Consider the following 22367-nt stretch of genomic DNA (forward strand, 5'->3'; position numbering starts at 1 on the left):
CCTTCTGTGGAAGTGCATACAGCATTTAAACCATATTTTGGTTTTCCTTCAATGCAAGGCATTGTGGGTTGTTTCCAAGAACAGGAGGAAGAGAAGAAAGAGAATGGAACCAGGATGTGGCTTGAGACTTCAGGTGGAAGAGGTGGAGGATAATCCTGCAGAGCTGTATTTAAGGAGGAAGCTGGGAAACCAAGGCAAAGTTCAAAGACAACATAGTCAGAAGCACAATTCTGGGGGCCTCCAGTCAGAAGTGGGACCATGTCAAGGGTCAAGGTGGGTGTCAGGTGTGTTGGCTACTCATATTCAGGAGACCCAGTCATTCATATCGTAACCTCAGGTGTTGGAGGAGGTAGTCGGCAGAACTCCAGGGCCAAGGAAAAGGACTGAGCAAGACAAAATAAGAGGCAGGTTTGGTCATGGGTGGGGAAGGGATTGGATGAAACTTAGGGACAGATCCCATGACACAAACCAACTTGCTATGGCAGAAACCAAACTGTGACCTGGCCAAGTTGGGCAGATGAGGTAGGGAGAACATCTATTCACGGATGGCTGTGGGGAGCTTCAGGCCTTAATGCATTGGGCAAAGAAGGAGACTCTAGGTTTGGATTTTCACAAACCTCTCAAATCATGCAAAAAGCACCTGAATTTGAAAGAAAATTCTAACTATCACCAGAGGTTTGAGGTGAATTGCCTTAGGACTTGGAGTGGGCCAAGGTAGCCGGTAGGGCGTGTAGGAAGAGCAGGAGTTTGGGTCCATGTCTGAGAATTTCGGAGAAGGCAGAGGTAGGGAAAGTAAATAAGATTAAACCTGACTCTGGGGTCTGGGACTGAAATCTGGGAAAAGGATTGTGAAGCAGTGGGTTTGGACTAAGTAAGTAGTAAAAAACTTAACTGTTTCTCAGGTTGATTGGAGATTTGGCAGATAATGTGCATATGTATAAATAATTAAGCCATTCTTAGAATTCCAATTCCATCCAGGTTGCTGTGAATGCAATTATTTCATTCCTTTTTATGACTGAGTAGTATTCCATGGTGGAAATATACCACATTTTCTTTATCCACTCATTGGTCGAGGAGCATTTAAGCTGGTTCCATATTTTTGCAATTGTGAACAGTGCTGCTATAAACATGCGTGTGCAAGGGTCTTTTTCATATAATGACTTCTTTTCCTCTGGGTACATAACCAGTAGTGGGATTGCTGGATCAAAAGGTAGTTCTACTTTTAGTTCTTTAAGGAATCTCCACAATGTTTTCCATAGTGATTGTACTAGTTTACATTTCCACCAGAAGTGTAAAGGTGTTCCCTTTTCTCCACATCCATGCCAACATCTATATTTTTTTAATTTTAAATTATGGCCATTCTTGCAGGAGTAAAGTGGTATCTTATTATGGTTTTAATTTGCATTTCCCTGATAATTAGTGATGCTGAGCTTTTTTGTATGCTTGTTGGCGATTTGTATATCTTCTTTGAGAATTGTCTGTTCATGTCCTTAGCCCACTTTTTGATGGAATTATTTTTTTTTCTTGCTGATTGTTTGAGTTCCTTCTAGATTCTGGATATTAGTCCTTTCTTAGATACGTAGTTTAAGAATATTTTTCTCCCACTCTGTTGGTTGTCTGTTCACTACGCTGATTTTTTTCTTCTGCTGTGTGTAAGCTTTTTAGTTTAATTAGGTCCTATCTACTTATTTTTGTTTTTGTTGCATTTGCTTTTGAGTTCTTGATCATGAACTCTTTGCTTAAGCCAACATCTAGAAGTGTTTTTCTGATCTTATCTTCTAGAGTTTTTATGGTTTCAGGTCTTAGATTTAAGTCTTTGGTCCATCTTGAGTTGATTTTTGTAAGATGAGAGATGAGGATCCAGTTTCATTCTTCTACATGTGGCTTGCCAATTACCACAGCACCATTTGTTGAATAAGGTGTCCTTTCCCCACTTTATGTTTTTGTTTGCTCTGTCAAAGATCAGTTGGCTGGAAGTATCTGGCTTTATTTCTGGGTTCTCTATTCTGTTCCATTGGTCTATGTGCTTATTTTCATGCCAGTACCATGCTGTTTTGGTAACTATAACCTTGTAGTATAGTTTGAAGTTGAGTAATGTGATGCCTTCAGATTTGTTCTTTTGGCTTAGTCTTGCTTTGGCTATACAGGCTATTTTTTGTTCCATATAAATTTTAGAATTTTTTTCTAGTTCTGTGAAGAATGGTGATGGTATTTTGATGGGAATTGCATTGAATCTGTAGATTGCGTTTGGCAGCATGGTCGTTTTCCCAATATTGATTCTACCCATCCATGAGTATGGGATGTGTTTCCATTTGTTTGTGTCATTTATGATTTCTTTCAGCAGCATTTTGTAGTTTTCCTTGTAGAGATCTTTTACCTCCTTGGTTATGTATATTCTAAGTATTTCATTTTTTTTGCAGCTGTTGTAAAAGGGATTTAGTTCTTGATTCGATTATCAGCTGGGTCATTGTTGGTGTATAGCAGTGCTACTGATTTGTGTGTAATACATTGATTACTTGTATCATGAAACTTTCCTGAATTCATTTATCAAATCTAGGAGCTTTGTGGATGAGTCTTTAGGGTTTTCTAGGTATACAATCATATCATTGGTGAACAGCAAGAGTTTGATTTCCTCTTTAGCGATTTGGATGCCCTTTATTTCTTTCTCTTATATGCTTGCTCTGGCTAGGACTTCCAGCACTATGTTGAATAGAAGTGGTGAAAGTGGGCATCCTTGTCTTGTTCCAGTTCTCAGAGGGAATACTTTTAACTTTTCCCTTTTCAGTATAATGTTGGCTGTGGGTTTGTCGTAGATGGCTTTTATTACCTTGAGGTATTTCCCTTCTATACCAATTTTGCTGAGGGTTTTAACAATAAAGCGATGCTGGGTTTTGTCAAATGACTTTTCTGCATCTATTGAGATGATCATATGATCGTTGTTTTTAATTATGTTTATGTGATGTATCACATTTATTGACTTGCATATGTTAAACCATCCCTGCATCCCTGTATCCCTGGCATGAATTGATGTATGATCAATTAATCATGATGTATTATCTTGATCATGAAGTATTATCTTTTGGAAATGCTGTTGGATTCAGTTAGCTAGTATTTTGTTGAGGATTTTTGCATCTATGTTCATCAGGGATATTGGTCTGTAGTTTTCTGTTTTTTGTTACGTTCTTTCCTAGTTTTGGGATTAGGGTGATACTGATTTCATGGAATGATTTAGGGAGGGTTCCCTCCTTATCTTTTGGAATAGTTTAAGTAGGATTGGTACAAATTCCTCTTTGAATGTCTGATAGAATTCAGTTGTGAATACATCTGGCCCTGGACTTTTTTTTCTTGGCAATTTTTAAATTACTGTTTCAATCTCACTGCTTGTTACTGCTTTGTTCAATGTTTCTATTTCTTCCTGGTTTAATCTAAGAGGGTTGTATATTTCCAGGAATTTGTCCACCTCCTGTAGATTTTCTAGTTTGTGCACATAAAGGTTTTCATAGTAGCTTTAAATGATCTTTTATGTTTCTGTGGTATTGGTTGTAATATCTCCCATTTCTTTTCTAACTGAGCTTGTTTGGATCTTCTCTCTTCTTGGTTAATCTTGCTAATGGTCTATCAATTTTGTTTATATTTTCAAAGAACTAGCCTGTTGTTTCATTTATCTTTTGTATTTTTTGTTTCAATTTCATTTAGTTCTACTCTAATCTTAGTTATTTCTTTTCTTCTGCTAGGTTTGGGCTTGGTTTGTTCTTGCTTCTCTAGTTCCTTGAGATAGATTGTCTGTTTTTGCTCTTTCAGACATTTTCATGTAGGCATTTAATGCTATGAAATTTCCTCTTGGCACCACTTTTGCTGTATCCCATAGGTTTCAATAAGTTGTGTTACATTGTTCAGTTCAAATAATTTTTAAATTTCCATCTTGATTTCATTGTTGGCCCAAAGATCATTCAAGAGCAGATTATTTCATTTCCATGTATTTATATAGTTTTCTGGGTTCCTTTTGGAGTTAATTTCCAGTTTTATTCCATTGTGGTTTGGGAAAATACTTGATATAATTTTGACTTTCTTAAATTTATTGAGACTTGTCTTGTGATCTATCATATGGTCTATCTTGGAGAATGTTCCATGTGCTGATGAAAAGAATGTGTGTTTTCAGTTATTGGATAAAATGTTCTGTAAATATCTGTTAAGTACATTTTTTTAATCTTTATGTTCTTTCATTGGAGCAAGATTCCTGATCGGTATACAGTGATGTATTTACTAAACATAGGCCTGTGCAGAAATTACATGCTATCCATCTAGACAGGTTGTTACACTTTTGCCTATTGATGGAATAGTTCCATTTATCAAGTTTTATACATCAAAAAACTTTTGAATTTCACCAGACTGTCCATTAATTTACCTCTGAAAAAGTGGCACTTAATTTCAGCTACTATATTTTACAGCATTAAAAAGCTTATGCATTAGGGTGCCTCTTTGCACAATGGCATTGAGCAGAGAGAGCTGGGTCCATTATCCCACCCAGATTCACATAATGACACTTGAGAGCTTTATACCAGAGAGCAGGGACAGTTACTGCTAACCATCACAGACTTCTTACTCTGAGAACCTATATTCTTGGCCACATTTTATATAGCCAATGAAGACATGCCAGCAACTGTCTCATGTATAACTTGGCATTAGAGCACCAGGTATGTTGGATAGTGGTGGCAGGCACTATTATTTTATATCCTGGTAAAAGGCTAATTTTAAAAACTGCCACTTGGAGATAAAAATCAAGGGCGCAATATACTCAGAAAGTATTGAGCAATCTGGTATTCCAAATGATATGAATACTTTCAGAAACCAGTGGCAAATTGTACCCACATTTTTCAGCTATGGAGATATTAATACATTGATTCAAATCCCATTACTCAATCCACATAGCCCTGAGGTCATCCTGCAAAGTGCTTATCAAAAAATACGAAGTTAGGGTGACAAAGTTTGACAGTGATGTTATACAAGTCAAACTTGGAAGGTCATAGTAAGCATACCTAGGCTGAGAGGAAAGCATCAAATCCTTTGTGTACACATTTAATATTGTAACAAAGCAATTTGTACACTTTTAACGTTTAAAACTGAGCATAATCTATCCTTTCCTGTGAAATAAAAAGAAAATTTAAAAATGAACAGGAACAAAATTACAATAGAGAATGTCAATTCTAAATAAGATCCTACAGGTTCTTCTGATTCTCCCATTGAGTGGCAGGGCTCAAGTTATCATTAGGGGAGAATTTATTTTAAAAGTATCATCTTAAACTGCAAGGATGTCTGTCAAGTATCACAATTAAACATGCCAAAGGAGAAGCCATGTTGTCAAAATGCCCACTTAACCACCCAAACATCTCAAACCCACCCTTTGCTGACCTTCTATAACCCCATTTTTAAAAGTTTTTTATTCTTTTTTTTTTTAAACAAAAGAAAGCAGACAGATACATGTTGGTAAATGCCAACTGTCCATATTCACAGAGAGACACAGTGTACTCTCTTGAGCCCAATATACAGAGAAAAGAGGAAAAAAGCTAGAATTCTATGCACTACTACACAGGGCCTAGCACCTTCCAGCTTCCAGCAGTGCAAAGGGAACAGGTTTTTCTTTTTTTCCCACAGAGCTCAGTGGTGTCGAGTCCATACAGTTTTTGTTCAGAAAGGAAGGGATAACAATGAATTTCGAACAGAAAGGGGTAGAGACTCTTTTCCCATTGTATTATGCTCAAATTATTTCCCCCAAAATAAGTTGAGAACCATGGTTTAGAGAACAGAGACCTCAAGAACAGGGTGAATGAGCACAAGAGGGGGGAAAAAAAAAGACTGCAACTTGCTCCCAGGGACTGGAGAAAATTTAAAAAAAAGGAAGGTTGGAATCCATCAGTGTTCTATTAGTCATTTTCTCCCTCATCCTCCTCTCCTTTCTCCCCTTCATCTTCATCTTCTTCACCTTCATCCTCATCCCCTTCTTCATCAATATCTTCTAATCCTTCCTCCTCTTCATCATCATCGTCATCTTCTTCTCCTTCTCCTTCATTATCCATATCAGGAACCAAGTAGTACTGTAATGGATTTGGCCAAATATCATCTTTGATGACCTCTCCTAACTCATCAGCACCAACATCAGAATGGTCAGTAAACCAGGTAAAGAAGCTCTCTGGTTCCTCATGCTGCCTCTTCCTGTGAGCTTTATTCTGCGTTTGACTTGAACGTTTCATCAAATCCTTTCCATATTTCCATTTGATTTCGGTGGACTTTGAAGATGGATCACCACTCTCATTCAGATGAAATTCTTTGGCAAGAACGTTATTTTCAAAGTAAGGATTTTCATCAAAATAAAAATCTATTCTGTAACCTGATTTAATATCATCAAAGTCTGTCATTTCAACTCTGGTCAAATAATGCAGTGCCTCTTCATCCTCCTCCCCAGGCAGTGCAGACACTTCTGGATGATTGACAAATATTGTTACCCAAAAATCTGGGATTTTGGAGATCAATTCTGACCTCTTCTGAAAAAAATGTTTGGCAGAGTTTGTTATATTTCTGTTCTACTTTCAAATCTCCTCACTGGCTTGTTCATTAAGTCTGTCCATTTCATTTTGTACTTCATGAATGTGTTCAATTGTTTCTTGCTGTTCTTTTTCTCCCTTCTTCAGCAAGCCTGCAGAGGCTGATGTCTTCTCTGGTCCCAGAGCAGGAAGTGGTCTTGGTTTCTTCTTTTGAAGGAGGAGTGGAGACTGGCATTTGGAGGCTATGCTGCTAGGGAAGTCCAAGAACCTCCAGTCCCAGAGCAGGAGGTGGTCTTGGTTTCTTCTTTTGAGGCAGGAGTGGAGACTGGCGTTTGGGGGCCATGCTGCTGGGGAAGTCCAAGAACCAGACTATGGGTCTCCTTGCTCATCTGGAAACAGGCAGAACTGTTAAGTCCATTTATTCTAGGGTATAGATTAAATCCATTGTTTCTTTGTTGATTTTCTGTCTTGATGACCTGTCTAGTGCTGTCAGTGGAGTATTGAAATCCCCCACTATTATTGCATTGCTGTCTATCTCATTTTTTATGTCTAATAGTAATTGTTTCATAAATTTGGGAGCTGCAGTGTTAGGTGCATATATATTTAGGATTGTGATATTTTCCTGTTGGACTAATCCTTTTATCATTATATAATGTTTCTCTTTGTCTTTTTTTTTTAACTGTTGTTGCTTTAAAGTCTGTTTTGTCTGATATAAAAAGTGCCACTCCTGCTCGTTTTTGGTTTCCATTTGCATGGAATACCTTTTTCCACCCCTTTACCTTTATGTAAGTCCTTATGTGTCAGGTGAGTCTCTTAAAGGCAGCAGGTACTTGGTTGGTGAATTTTTATTCATTCTGCCATTCGGTATCTTTTAAGTGGAGCATTTAGACCATTTACATTCAACATTATTATTGAGATGTGAGGTACTGTTCTATTCATCATGCTAGTTGTTGCCCAAATACTTTTTTTCCCCACTGTGTTATTCTTTTATGAGCCCTGTAAGATTTATGCTTTAAGGAGGTCCTATTTTGTGGTATTTTGAAGTTTTGTTTCAAGAACTCCTTTTAGCATTTCTTGTAATGCTGGCTTGGTGGTGGTGAATTCTCTCAGCATTTGTTTGTCTGAAAATACTTTACCTTTCCTTCATTAATGAAGCCTAGTTTTGCTGGATACAATATTCTTGGTTGACAATTATTTTGTTTCGATAGGCTAAAGATAGGGCCTTGATCCTTTCTGGCTTGTAAGGCTTCAGCTGAGAAATCTGCTGTTAATCTGATTGATAGGTTTTCCTTTATAGGTTGCCCAATGCTTTTGTCTCATGGCCCTTAAGATTCTTTCCTTTGTCTTGACTTTAGATAACCTGATGACTATGTGCCTAGGTGATGATCTTTTTGTGATGAATTTCCCAAGTGTTCTTTGAGCTTCCCGTATTTGGATGTCTAGATCTCTCACAAGACCAGGGAAGTTTTCCTTGATTATTTCCTCAACTAAGTCTTCCAAACTTTTAGATTTCTCTTCTTCCTCAGGAACACCAATTATTATTCAGTTTGGCCATTTAACACAATTCAAAATTTATTGAAGATGTTATTTATTGTTTTTTTATTCTTTTTTCTCTGTCTTTCTCTGATTGGGATAATTTGAAAGCCTTTTCTTCAAACTCTGAATTTCTTTCTTCTACTTGTTCTAATCTATTGAAACTTTCCAGCGCATTTTGTATTTCTCTAAGTGTGTCTTTCGTTTCCAGAAGGTTTGATTGTTTTTTCTTTATGATATCTATTTCTCTGGAGAATTTTTCATCCCTATCTTATGTTGTTTTTAAAATTTCTTTAAGTTGGTTTTCAACTTTCTCTGCTGCCTCCTTGAGTAACTTGATAATCAACCTTCTGAATTCCTTATCTGGCAATTCACAGATTTCTTTTGGGTTTAGATCCATTGCCAGGGAGCTAGTGTGATCTTTTGTGAGTGTTATAAAACCTTGTTTTGTTATATTATTGGAATTAGTTTTCTGGTTCTGTCTCATTTAGGTAGACTATTTCAGTGGAAACATATGGAACCCAAGGCCTGCTGTTCAGATTCTTTTGTGCTATGGGATGATCCCTTGATGTAGTGCACTCCCACTTCCACTAGGGAAGGAGCTTCCTGAGAGCCAGACTGCAGTAATTGTCATTGTTCTTCTGAATCTAGCCACCCAGTGGGGCTACAAGGCTCCAGGCTGGTGCTGGGGAATGTCTGCAAAGAGTCCTGTGATGTGATCCATCTTCATATCTCCCAGCCATGGATACCAACACCTGCTCTGGTGGATGTGTCAAGGGAGTGAATTAGACTCTGTGAGAGTCCTTGGTTGTAGATATGTTTAGTGTGCTGACTTTCTTAAATGCTGGTTATGCTAGTAGTGACATTGTCACATGGACAGACTCAGGACCTCTAGTTAGCCAGAATGTTGCAAGTGGTGGAATTAGCTGTTGTTTTCTCCTTCCCGTGAGCAGGGTTATTATGTCATGTGTTGCTGGAATGGCCTGAATTGGTTTGCCTCCAGCCAGGCGGTGGCACTTTCAAGACAACACCAGCTGTGGTAGTAGTAGGGAGATGTAAGCTTGCCCTAAGTTGGCCAGGGTAAGTATTCTGGTTTCTCAGGTGATGGGTGGGGCCATAAAGTTCCCAAGAGTTTCTATCTTTTGTGTTCGGCTACCAGGGTCGGTAGAGAAAAAATATCAGGTTGGGGCAGGGTTACATGGGTCTGGGCTTAGACTGTCCTTGGGTGGGGATTGCCATGGCTGCTGTGTGGGATAGGGGGTGGTTCTCAGGCCAATGGTGTTGTGTTGCAGAGGGGATTATGGCTGCCTCTTCTGTGTCATATAGTTTGCCAGGGAAGTAGGGGATAGCCAGTAGTGAAAGGCCTCACCCAGCTGTCGTGCAGTTGGTGAGTCTGGTCTTACTCCTCTAATGCCCTGCTCAGACCTTGTCCCAGGCTGTAAGCTTTCCCACTGAGAAAGCAAGCACAGCTTTCCCTGTCTGTCCACAGTATTGTTTTTGGCTCCTGTGCTCATATCTACAGCAGTTTTGCCCCCCAGTTTGCCCCCCAGATTCTGTTCAAGAAAATTTGTGCCCAGTTGAAATTATTACAAATTTCAATTGGAAGCTACTTTCACCCTGTGACCCCTCCCTAGTTCTGCTGGCTGCCTTCCCCAAGGCCGATATGGTCAGAGATGACTTCCCTGGGTTTGAGCTGGAGACTGCAAGTGCCTACAGGGCTCTTCCCACTGCTGCTTCTACTTTTTTATTTTGTGTGGCTCCCTAAATCTGTTTCAGCTCTAGGTAAAGTTAAATCCTTCTCCCAGGATCTGGATTTTCAGATTCACCAGTGGGGATATGTATTTGGAGGCAGGTATTTTCCCTTTCACACTTTAGGAACTCACAGTTTTTTGCTTGTCTTACAGAATTTGCAGTGATGTACTGCTTCTTTCAAAGGATCTGTGAATTCTTTCAGTTTTCCTGGTACATTCCTGCTATGGTTCCTGGAGCAAAAGTTTACAGTGTGAGTCTCCACACACTGTTCTGTCCATCTAAGTGGGAGGTACATGTTAGCTCTGTCTCCTATTCACCACCTTTCTCCTGATCTCCAGGATATTTTAATTCTGTTATTAATTTCTAATTTAATTGCTTGGTAGTCATAGAATATAATCTATGTAATGCCAGCTCTCTGACACTTGTTGACTTTTATCTATAGCTGAGAATACATTAATTTTTGTAAATATTCCCTGTGTGTTTGAGAAGGAAGGTCCAGGTGAAAGTTCATTCCCAGAGAGGATTAGCGATTTCTTCTGCAAGGTGCTTGGGCCCTCCATTAGCCTGAGTTCATTCTAAAATTAATTCTCAATGAAAATATGAATTTGTTCTGTAAACCCAAAGGAAGGCCACTTTGTGGTTTCAGAGTCTCAGGGATATTTTTTCCATTCACTCAGTGCAAAGGTTTTGGAAGTTTCTTTGCTGTCTTCTGTCTATGGCCTCTTTCATTTATCCTTTCACTGAGCTTTTAGTCATATAAAAAAGGGAATGTGATCTTTTCCACTTTTCTTTCTATCTATGGCAGAGACATGGGGAAACATTTCCACATCATAAAAATCTACAGCTCCAGTGCTGTGATAAATGCCCAATGCTGCTCAGCCTCAGGAGGAGAGTCACAGGGCATGCTGGGGCCTTGGTTCCTGGAGAACTTTCCTCCCCTTCTCCCTGCCATTCCCCCAAACATACAGGCAATAGCAATTCTGGAGTTCAGTTTCTTCCTGGGAAGTCTTGTGCGATCTTCTTGTTTAAAACAAACATTTCTGATATCCCCATTTTCAAAAATGTATCATCTCTTGATTTCTAGATGTTGGCTCAGTTTTTTCTTTTTGAAAGCACTGTGCAGGCCAAATCTAACTTCCTGCAGGCAGAACATGGCCTGTGGGCTAACAGTTTGAGACCCCTATACTAGATGGCTTAAGATACATGTTATTATATGGCTATGCTATATATATTATATAACATATGAATGTGTTATATGTCTATGATATAACATAATATATGTTATATAATAACAAACATGTTATTCATATAGAAACAAAGTAATTTAGTAAATTGGGGCAAAGATTTTTTGTGTAGGGCATAAAAATATCTGAATATTTGGTTTCTAATAAATGCTGCCATTTCTCTAGCGATCTAGGGTTAAAATGTCAGCTAAGCACAGAGGGAGGAAAGTCTGCTGGTTCAACTGATGTTCCCCCAGCAGGGAGAGCCAGGCTCCCTGTTATCACAACAAGGCAATCCTGGTGATAAACTAGACATAATGTGCACACTGGATTAGATTCTTGCCTTCCCTCCTCTGCCCCATTCCACACACACATCTGTACTGTGAATACCAAATACTGATCATTTCTCTGTACAGCCCAAATGTCCACAGGATTTTCACCTCATAATATGTTGGAGTGTAAAGGTCCCCAAGAGCTACAGAGATTTGCAGAGGAAAAAATTCGCTCTGCCTTGGGTCCTCTGAGCAATGCTTGTGTTGCTGAAACCCGTACCTTAATGATGTTGATCCGGGCTGCTCTCCGCTGCCAGCCTCTCGAGTGATCCAGGTAATCTGAGCTCCTGAGGCCTCTGGCCAGGCCACGCAGCCAGAAGGAAGTCATTTCCTTTCCCTTGGAGGTAATGCACATCCACAGGGCAAGGCCACGTGGTTCAAAGGCCAGCTTCACCTTTTGCGTGGGGGTGACACAGACCTGGCAGGAGCCCTTTGAAATGCCAGGGCAGGCTGTAGGCTGACTGAGAGGGCACTCAACCATGCAACAGCTGGAACCCATTAAGGTTGGCAATTTTTGCCCAAGGGACGAAATTGCCTTTACATTGGCAAGGCCAAGGACTTGGCTCACACTTGACTGATGTTTGAAAAGAGATGCTTCAGGGAATTTGAGGCAAAGGAGGTGAGACTGTCCCCTGGGGCCCTGTTTCATGCTGGAGCAACCTGCCTGTGGAAGTAATTAGGTGCTGCGCTGATGGGCTCCCTGTCAACTTAATGACACTTCACTGTGTCCAGGAATGGTTGTCCACAGGGTGCAGAGCCATTCTGTGAAATTTCCTTGAGGGTAAATGGCCTACACAAAGAGAAGGGATTCAAACAAGAATAATGATGTGGTTTCCCTCCTGTTATTATTATTTTAAATGCTAATACCATCAGTCCATACTATTTGATCTGTGTTTAGAAAAAAAAATACAGTATATATTTCTGAGGGTGTTTTATTCTGATAATTTTTCTATTCCTCCATTTACAAATGCACACATAATTGTTATAAAGTCATCTTTAAACCATAAATTTATTTAAAAGTCAAAATTATCTTTTAATGTAACTCCATATCAGATATAATTTATGAGCATGACTACATTCTAGTAAGATAGCTATGGCAAAACCCTGAATATGAAACAACATATTTTCTTCTAGGAAGATAAGCTGTAGGGTACAGAGCTGGGAACTGGGAGCCAGAGTTCTGGTTCCAGTACTGCAAGATGCTTGCTAAAGGCAGAGGCTGATGATCAATTAAATTCAGGAGTTGCTGTGCCCCATATTTCATTTTTGGAGATTGATATCACACATTAGCATATTAAGATATACCAAATTAAGGAAACTAAAAACCTTTTCCATATTCCTTTGCTACTGTGATTTCAAATGGATTTAGATTTCATCAATTAGTTGCACTAGTGTAAGATTTGAGTCCAGAAGTAGTCGGAGAAGAGGTAGTGGGGTATGAGGCACCAGTTTAGCTATCCAGATATAGCAGATACAGAATGACTTTGGAGCCAAAAGTTCCAGCAATAACTTCTAGTCCCTGGATTCACAGTAGGGTGGAGTGTTTCTGGGACAGCTGAAGAGGCATGCTTGCAGAGGCAGCTTCTTGATTCCCAGATTTAAGGCAGTTCAATCATGAAGCCAGCAGTTGCCATGGCAGCTTTGAGATTCCCAGCTCATTGACTATAGCTAGGGCAACAGTTCCTTTAGCCTGCCAGTTGGGCAATGTTATTCTGAAAGTCATTCCTAAAAATCCATTCTAAAGTCTATTATTCTAGGTATTCAACAATTTCCTGAATTAAGTTTCTTTCTGCCTAAGGTAACTATTAATAGAATGGTGTCTCTTACCTACAACGAATCCTCTCCTTGTACACTGTGGTTCTCACTCTTGGAAATATTGCTCTAAAGTATCTTTCATGATCCTGTGACTTGGGAGAAACACACATACCCTTTCCTCTTGACCTACAACAGCTCTTGTTGGTAGGAAGTATTTGTTCCCCTATTTTCTCTAGTAGTACACTCTTATAACCCGTGGATTCTCCCTTTTACCTGTTAGTACTCTGACCATGCTGCTGTGTCTCTTTGGAGGACTCAGCCTTCTCCTGGGGCAGGTTAGGGAGATGCCAAGATTAAAAAATGGTGCATTCTTGTTTACTTGAGCACTCAACACAGTGCCTGACTGAATGGGCATTTGGAAATCTTTAAGTGATTAACTTTCAATAAATGGCAAGAAGTTCAGAGATTCAGAATGTTTTTTAACATCCTGTGAAATTGCATTGTCACTTTATATGTCACATTCTACCTTTGAAAGTTGGATTTTCTTTAGAAGTGTGGTGGTTTCTCAGCCGGGCACGGTGGCTCACGCCTGTAATCCCAGCACTTTGGGAGGCCAAGGCAGGTGGATCACCTGAGGTCAGAAGTTCAAGACCAGCCTGGTCAACATGGTGAAACCCTGTCTCTACTAAATATACAAAAAAATTAGCCAGGCGTGGTGATGGGCGCCTGTAATCCCAGCTACTTGGGAGGCTGAGGCAGGATAATCACTTGAACCCAGGAGGTGGATGTTGCGGTGAGCCGAGATCATGCCATTGCGCTCCAGCCTGGGCAACAGGAGCGAAACTTCATCTCAAAAAAAAAAAAAAAAATGTGTGATGTTCTCAAATCATAGATAACAGTTCCTCGTATTACTAAAGAAGTTCCTTTGGAAATTTGCAGCCTAGAGTTTTCCTTGAGTGATAAAGAAGACAAAGATGAACCATTAATTACTTAAAGTTGTAACTTTTGTACAATTATATTTAGCAAGAGGTTTGATGTAAATTTTCATTAATTCTAATTACACGGTACTTTATTAAAATAATTTGTGATGAATTTAGAAACATAACTAACATCCACCAGAAACATCAGAGCTTATAGTTTGGACTTTCCTAGGGGCAATTTGTGTCAAGGCACCCGTGTTTGGGGTGGAGTTTTCAGTTTGCTGAGGATGACTCCGTGTGAGTCTTGGGGTATGCTCTGGTACATATTGGTGAACGTAATTCCTGCCCCTGTGGTTTCCTCACAACCTTTCAAGCAGGAAGAGTCTCAGAACTTCTAGTTGTGACTGCCTATAGCATTTTCAGGCCTTTTTTGGAAAAAAAGTCTTTTTTTCTTTCCACAGAACCAAATTCTCAGTACAGCATTATTGATTACTTTCTCCTGTCTTGTTTGTGTGTGTGTGTGGGGGGGGGGGGGCGGGGGGGAGGGGCAGGGGAGTTAGGGGTAAACTAGCACATATTTAAGCTATGCCACAATGTTAATTTACCCTAAAAATACTACTGCTTGAAGTCTGCACTTCCCTTAAGGTTAGTTTTTTTCCAAGTGGTATTTTTCATCTTCATAAGATGGCTCTTACACAAAGGGGACAGATACCTGAGGATGCTCTGAGATTGACACAGCGTTTGCCAATGTGATGTGTTTGCCAATGTGAACAGTTGCAAGAGAAGAGTTGGATGCTCTGACAAAAAACTTGAAGCAGACTTCACATGGGAACAGGTCTGGGTGAATGTGTTTCTGTGAAATATTTTATTCCACAGGTGGAAAAGACTGTTAAAGAAAACTCTTTAGCCTGGCACAAAAGAGCATTATCAAATAATAATTACTTGTGTATGCTAACGCTAAATTCTTGGGAGAAAACTTGGAGAGACTGCCCTGGGGCATTTTTTTGAGACTTCTACTAAACTTTTGATGAAATTTCATGAATTGGAGACCCTATGATTTAGGGACTAATTATGTGTTCTCCAATGCACCTTTATTTAATTTCCATCCCTTTAGCTGAAATCTGACTCTGAGGAATGCAAACAGGAAGGGGTGGGAAAGGTGCCTCCAACTACTGAAGAGTCTTTGAGACACAGTTGTCTGACAAACATTTCCTTTAGCAGTGTCCTCAGGTCTCTTGCCGATGTGGCTTTGCTGACATTACACACGATATCTCTTTGCTCCAAATGTTGAACTAATCAGGACTGTTTTTTAGTGAATTCAAAAAAAGAAAAAAGAAAAAGAAAAGGCCCTAATATGTTATTTATTTTTCTATTTCATTTTTACATCTCTATTTCTTTTTCAGTTTAGTGAATTGAGGATGCAGAAAAAATGCAAATAACTATGTTGTAAAACAAATAACACATTTTTCTTGAGAAAAACAAGCCAGGCTCTATGCCACTTGGATTCTAAAATAAGATCCATATTTTAAAACAATATCCCAGAGCTGTTTATTAATTTAAATAATAGATTCATTACCAAGCCCTGGCTTCAACTGAGTATAGAGAACTAGTGTGAATGTGTCTTTTAATGAAAAACACTACCTTCAGGAATACCAGACACCTACTAAATTATAGTACTTAGCAGAAGATGACAGATGAATGGCATGACGGTGACTATAATGAAGTATGTTGGAGTTGGTAAGGCAGAAAGGGAAATGGAGTTTCACCTATGATCACACTTTGGACAAGGAAAGACCACCTTTAAGAAATAAGTTATTTTAAAAAAAGGAAGAAATGGGAGAAGGTGGTGTTTTTCATTTTTATTCATTGCTTCTTCCAAGTTTTCCCCATTAAATTTGTAAACCATAAGGTACATTATGCCATTGTTATTATTAGTTATCAAAACAAGACAGTTAATGTACTCTAAAGGCACATTAAAAATAAGAGTTAAAGGTGTACCTTTCCATGGTGACCTTATGTGGAACCAAAATCTTTGTTCTTTCTTGTTATGTCCTTTTCCTACACTGCCAGCCCACAGAATTTCACAGAACCTTAGAGATGCAGTCTCACTAACTCTCTTTTGACTCCTACGTATCTCAGGAACCCGTCTCCAAAAAAGCACTTGAAGGTTTTATTTTGTTCGATTTTCAGAATGAATTTTGAAGTGGAATCCACCAAAAAAAAAACAAAAAACAAAAAACCAGCCTTGAAAAACTTGGTTCATTTGCTCTAATTGTTATTGAGTGAAAACTAACTAATTTGCTAACCTATGTTCTTTCTATTCTTTCAACTCATTAAATAATCTAATTTGAAAAGCCTTTAAAGTTGAACGCAATTCCCAGGTAACTACCATCCTTTCCTTTGGGCTTATTAAATGTCTGTTTCTTTTCCCTTCCTTGGAGTGATTTTTCAAGAGGCTAATGGTTTTCATTTGGCCCAAGCTATATTTTATCTCATATTTTATTTTGTGGAACAATTGCTGTGGCAAAAAAAAAAAAAAAAAGAAAAAAGAAAAGCATCTTTAGAGAGGAACCGGACCTCAAGAGAGACTGAGCCAGTATTGTGAAGTCCGGGAAAGAGGTGGATTGTCCAAAGGGGTTTCCTTGGACTGATATCTGTATGCAGCAGTCACTTTTTCTGACTTTCTTCTCTGCTACTCAGAGCTACCAAGATTCATTTGAAAGGAAAATCTAATGAAAAATGGAAAAGAAGCAGATATACAAGTCTGACAGTTGGTTTTGACTCCCACCCACTGAGAGAGTAAAGAAGTTTATTGTTTCAGTTGATACCTGGTTTTTGGTGATATATTGTTTGTTGCTGTTATTTTTAAAGCTATTCAGTTACTTTATTTTGAAAGATGAGTGTGAGAAAAGCCTTTTCTTTTCCTTTGGAACTAGTCCACATCTTAGCTGACAAGTAACAGCAACTGTTCTTTGTCAGTCATTTTCAGGGCCCTGTTTGTGAATGAAATCTCAGGAGACGTGCCCAATAACCCCTAGGTTCTGAAAATCATTTACACGCCAGGGGTACTGTGTTTCTCTTTTTACATACCAGTGTGTTTATTATTGAAAACCATAATGGGGCAACGTATGCTGAGCTTTTAAGGAGACAGTGCTGTAAAATCTGTGTCATGTCTGTAACAGTTATGGTTATCATTGGACTTCTGTCCATTATCTCTTGTTTCTTATCGCTTTGATTTAGAGTTCTTGAAACAAGAATATTTCTGCTTCTTTAGTTTCTCAGTTCAGGTCATCTTCAGGCTCTTCTCTGACAAATATTCCTATTCAAGCCATTTTGTAGGATATGGAGTTGTTTTTAATAGGGTTGAGAAAAAATGAGAGGTGGCAAATGATACTAAGTGAAGACTAATGACCAAACTGTGCTAGGACCTATGTCCTATTTCCACATAAAATAATAGCAAAAATCTCTTGGGATATTCATTGGACAGTGAGGTTCATGCAAGTTAGCCTAGGCTAGTACTGACATTCTCATTAACCTTGACCCATTCTAGACCCTACATGGATTCCCCCAATCGATTCCATACCTCATTCAGGCCCTCTGGTTATTTACAAGACTGGACTTCACCTAGCTAGGGCCATATCTCCTTAACATACAATTACCGTGTTAGGCATAGTACTCTAAATTGTGGCAGAAATGGTGGGCTGCTGGCCTTTTTTAACTCCTTCTCACTTTCCCTAATTTATCCTATCTGCAGCTGAGAGACAAGGATATACTCATGAGAAAAGTAAGATGAGGGAATTTAATAATGATTTGAGGTATTCTTTTTTGTGGTATGTACAGGAAGCCAATTAAAACTTCAAAGTCTTGACATTTAAAAAATATATTTAGGAATATAAATTTTCAGAAACCTCTATTCAATTTAAAGGAAAGATTGGACATTGATATAGTTTGGATATTTGTCTCGCCCAAATCACATGTTGAATTATAATCTGTAATGCTGGAAATGGGGCCTGGTAGGAGATGTTTGGGTCATGGAAGTAGATCCCTCATGGCTTGGTGATATCTTAGTGATAGTGTGTTCTCACAAGATCTGGTCATTTAAAAGTGTGTGGCACCTTCTCCCCACTCTCTCTTGCTGCTGCTTTTGCCATGTAACATGCCTACTCCTCCTTTGCCTTCTGCCATGACTGGAAGCCTCCTGGGACTCCTTAGAAGCAGATGCTACTATGCCTCCTGTACAGCCTGCAGAACCATGAGCCAGTTAAACCTCTTTTCTTATAAATTACCCAGCCTCAGGCATTTCTTTATAGCAAAGAAAGAACAGACATAAAATGTATTTTATTTTATTTTGGCTATTGACCTGTCTTATAGTTCACTAATTCTCTCTTCTGCTATATCTAATCTTTTACAAATTTGTCTTTAATGGCTCACACCTGTAATCCTAGCACTTTGGGAAGCTGAAGGAGGATCACTTGAACCCAGGAGTTCAGGATCAGCCTGGGAAACATAGGAAAACCCCCATCTCTACAAATAATTTAAAAACTCGCCCAGCATCGTGGCACATGGCTGTGGTTCCAGCTACTTGGGAGGTTGAGGTGGGAGGATCACTTGAGTCCAGGAGGTCGAGGCGGCAGTGACCCATGATTGCACTACTGTACTCCATCCAGCCTAGGAGATAGAGCCAGACTCTATCTAAAAAAAAAAGAAAAAAAGAAAGAAAGAAATTATCTATAAAGTTTTTAGTTCAGTTATTGTATTTTTCAGTCCTGGGATTTCTATTCAACTATTTTTTATATATTTGAAACCAACTCGGGTGTAATTTTTTATCTTTGTGTTTACCTTGACCATTTTCCTCTCTATTTTATCGAACATATTCATTAATTGGTTAAAATCCTTATCTGATTATGCCAATATTTGGGTCACTGATGGAGTCTGTTACCATAATTTGTTTTTTCTTTTAGTTTGAAATCTTATAGCCTTGTCTCTTGGAATTCCTAGTGAATTTAAAAAATTAAAACCAAGACACTGTGCATAAAAAATCATAAATGCTACACCCAATACTATTTTTTTCCGGAGAAGGCATGCTGTTTCCTCACTAAGTGGATAGAATGATAATTAATCACATGTCATACTCCACATAAATTAAATTAAAATGTCTGAGGGTAGCAGCTAGGTAACAATACTTTTAAGGAATTCCCAGGTGATACCAATATGCAGCAAAGTTCCAGAACCACTGTTACAGGCTTGTTCATTGTCTAAGGACTCTCTCCTAATCCTTACCTCCTTAGCATCTGAGACTGAACACTAATCCATGTTGCCTTAGTCTGGCAAGACTTCCAAAAACTCCACTCGATTTTTCAAGATATTCTACTTCATTTCTTTCTTTTCTTTTCTTTTCTTTTTTTTTTTAACTTTTATTTTTTGAGACGAGGTCTCTGTTTGTCTCCCAGGCTGGAGTGCAGTGGCATGATCATAGCTCACTGCAGCCTCGACCTTCTGGGCTCAAGCAATCCTCGCATCTCAGCTTCCTGAGTAGCTGGGACTACAGGTGTGCTCCACCACATCTAGCTAACTTATTTTTATATTTTGTAGAGACAGGGTCTCCCTATGTTGCCCAGGCTGGTCTCAAACTCCTGGGCTCAAGTAATGCCCCTGCCTTGGCCTCCCAAAGTGCTGGGATGACAGGCGTGAGCCACTACTTCTGGCCTTCATTGCTTAACCATAACTATCTCAAGCATATTTCAGGTACAATTCTCTACCCTTCCTTACCCTTCCTCTTTCTCCAGGATCAAGTCTGAGTCTCTAACATTGCCTCTTCATCCTCATTAACTTGACAAAGTTCTGTTGGTTGTGTTAATTCTAGAAGCTTCCCTCTCTCCAAGCAAAGTCCATATTTTCAGCCTTTTACCTATTCTGCAAATCAGCATATATCTCCTGGGAAAAAGCAGCCCAACAACAATTCACCTCTCCATGATCTACTGTCTCTTCTGCACCAACCCCCTCCCCGGTCTTGGGCTCTCTAGCTTCAGCAACTCTCCCAAGCCTCTAAAACACACATACACATAATTTTTTAAACTCAGTTTTCTAGTTGTTCTCAGGGCTGATCTGTGGGAAACAACTCTATTATACCTGGAAGTAGAAGTCTGACAATAGGTTTGTTAAATCAAGCTTAGCCTAAAGCTGCCTCCTTACATATTTTAAGTTTGGCTTAAAGGTTTCTCTGAACATCATGAATTATAACCTGATAGAAGAAAAACTTCAGCCGAATTACATTTGAAAGAATTTAATTGAAAAATGAACGATTCAAGAATCAGGCAGCCTCCCAAGCCAGAGTAGGCTCAGAGATTCCAGCACAGCCACGTGCTGAAAGAAGATTTATGGACAAGTGGGGTACAGAAAACGGAAGCGAGGTACAGAAACAGCTGGATTGGTAAACGCTCAGCATTTGCTTTATTTGAACATGGTTCGAACAGTTGGCTACATTTGATTCATCAAAACTTAATAATTGGCACAAGTGTAGACTATGGCCTGTTTACACCTCCACTTGTCATAGTTCATGATGTACAGAGAAACCTTTAGGCCGAACTTAAAATATGTAAGGAGGCAGCTTTAGGCTAAACTTGATTTAACAAACCTAAATGGAATTGTAAACAGACTGTAACCTACTCTTGTGCCAATCACCAAGTTTTGGCCAATCAAGCGTGGCCAACTGTTTGAACCGTGTTCAAATAAGACAAACGCCAAGTTGTGACTAATCCAGCTGTTTCTGTACCTCGCTTCCATTTCTGTACGTCACTTTCCCTTTTCTGTCCATAAATCTTCTTTCACCACGTGGCTGTGCTGGAGTCTCTGAGTCTACTCTGGCTCAGGAGGCTGCCTGATTCGCGAATCATTCTTTGCTCAATTAAACTCTTTCAAATTTAATTGGTTAGAGTTTTTTTTAGCAGCTTTTAAAATATTTTACTAGATCGTATTTGTGGTTAACAGTATCTTGCACTACAATTTATGTTTAGAAAATCATACATTTTAAAATTATTTATTGAGCACCTAATATGTGTTAGGTATTAGGTACAGAGCAATGAATACAGCAAGCACAGTTCCTCACCTCGTGGACCTGACACTGTAGTGTGAGAGATAATAAGCAAATGATATAATGCCATGCAGTAGTTAAATGCTATGAAGAAACATAAAATCTGGTACAGGGACAGAGAGTAGGGAGGGAGCTCTTGTTATAAAGGGTGGCCAGGAAAGACCAAGTTGTGTAGCAGAGGCCTGAAGGAAGCCAGGGACCAAGCCATATGAATTTTCTCAGATAGGTGTATTCTAGGTATAGAGAACAGCAACTGGAAAGGTCCTGAGAAGGGAACATTCCTGGAACATTCAAGAACTAGCCAAGAGATCAGCAAGTCTACAGTAAAAAGAAACATAGTAGATAGTCATCTAGTGTTTTCTTCTCTTCCTTCCTGTTATCTCTCATACCATGTCATGTTACTTTTCTAAAGGATCTCAGTGGGGAAGAGAACATCATTGTCTTTAAGATGCAATTTTTTGTGTATTGAAAGTCTTCATGGTCATTCTTTTGAGATCATGACCTACTACAACGTCCTCAGGCCTGCATCCTTCACAGGTGAGGTTTCTTTGCTTGGCTTCAGCAGCCTTTCAGACAGCTGCTCATGCATTATGTATTTATAGAGGACTGACCACGTCCAGGCACGATTTGCTGAGCTAGGTTTATAGAACCAGGCTGCTTGTATTAGAATTGAAATGCTTAGCATTTTTGGGAGTCACTTTTTCCCCCTGTATTGCATAAATACGGTATATCTTTATACTACCAGTTTCCCATTTAAAAAGTATTATTATTGTTATTAAGTATTAACCATTTGTCTAGTATCATGGAGTAGAAAAGAGGCACAAAAGAAGTTTGTATTGTGCCTGTGGGAGTTTCACCTCAAAGCGGGAATCCCAACTTGAGCCAAAGTTAAGTTTGCACCGACATTCAGTCACCATCTGGGGGATTTGGGAGGGAAAACGAGTGTCTTCTGTAGTGGAAAAGGCATGTTAGTATGGAGCTTTGGTCCAAAGTCAACAGATCAGTGTTAAAGAGGGAGAAGTTTAATACTCAGCCCTTGTGGACTCATGTCCTTGGGAGAAAGACTTCAAAAAACATTCCGTAAAAACCAGAGGAGCTGTTTCCTGGATATCTGCTAAGGCAGCTAGAGCTTAGGTCAGCACAGCTTTGCAGCCTGAGTGTCAGACAGCAGCTCTGGGGCTACTGCCTGAACAGGAAAGTGGGCAAACCTCATCCTGAATTGA

General features: G+C 39.2%; 1 protein-coding gene across 1 annotated transcript; it reads right to left on the reverse strand.

Moving 5' to 3' along the window:
* Nucleotides 1-5921: 5921 nt before the first annotated feature.
* On the reverse strand, nucleotides 5922-6882 carry LOC737317 (protein SET). The gene is given in 2 exon segments (XM_001138784.7): nucleotides 5922-6710; nucleotides 6808-6882. Coding segments are annotated over 2 exon segments (864 nt in total).
* Nucleotides 6883-22367: the final 15485 nt, after the last annotated feature.

This window comes from Pan troglodytes, chromosome 4 (genome assembly GCF_028858775.2).
Source record: "Pan troglodytes isolate AG18354 chromosome 4, NHGRI_mPanTro3-v2.0_pri, whole genome shotgun sequence".
In the NCBI taxonomy this organism is placed as follows: Eukaryota; Metazoa; Chordata; class Mammalia; order Primates; family Hominidae; genus Pan; species Pan troglodytes.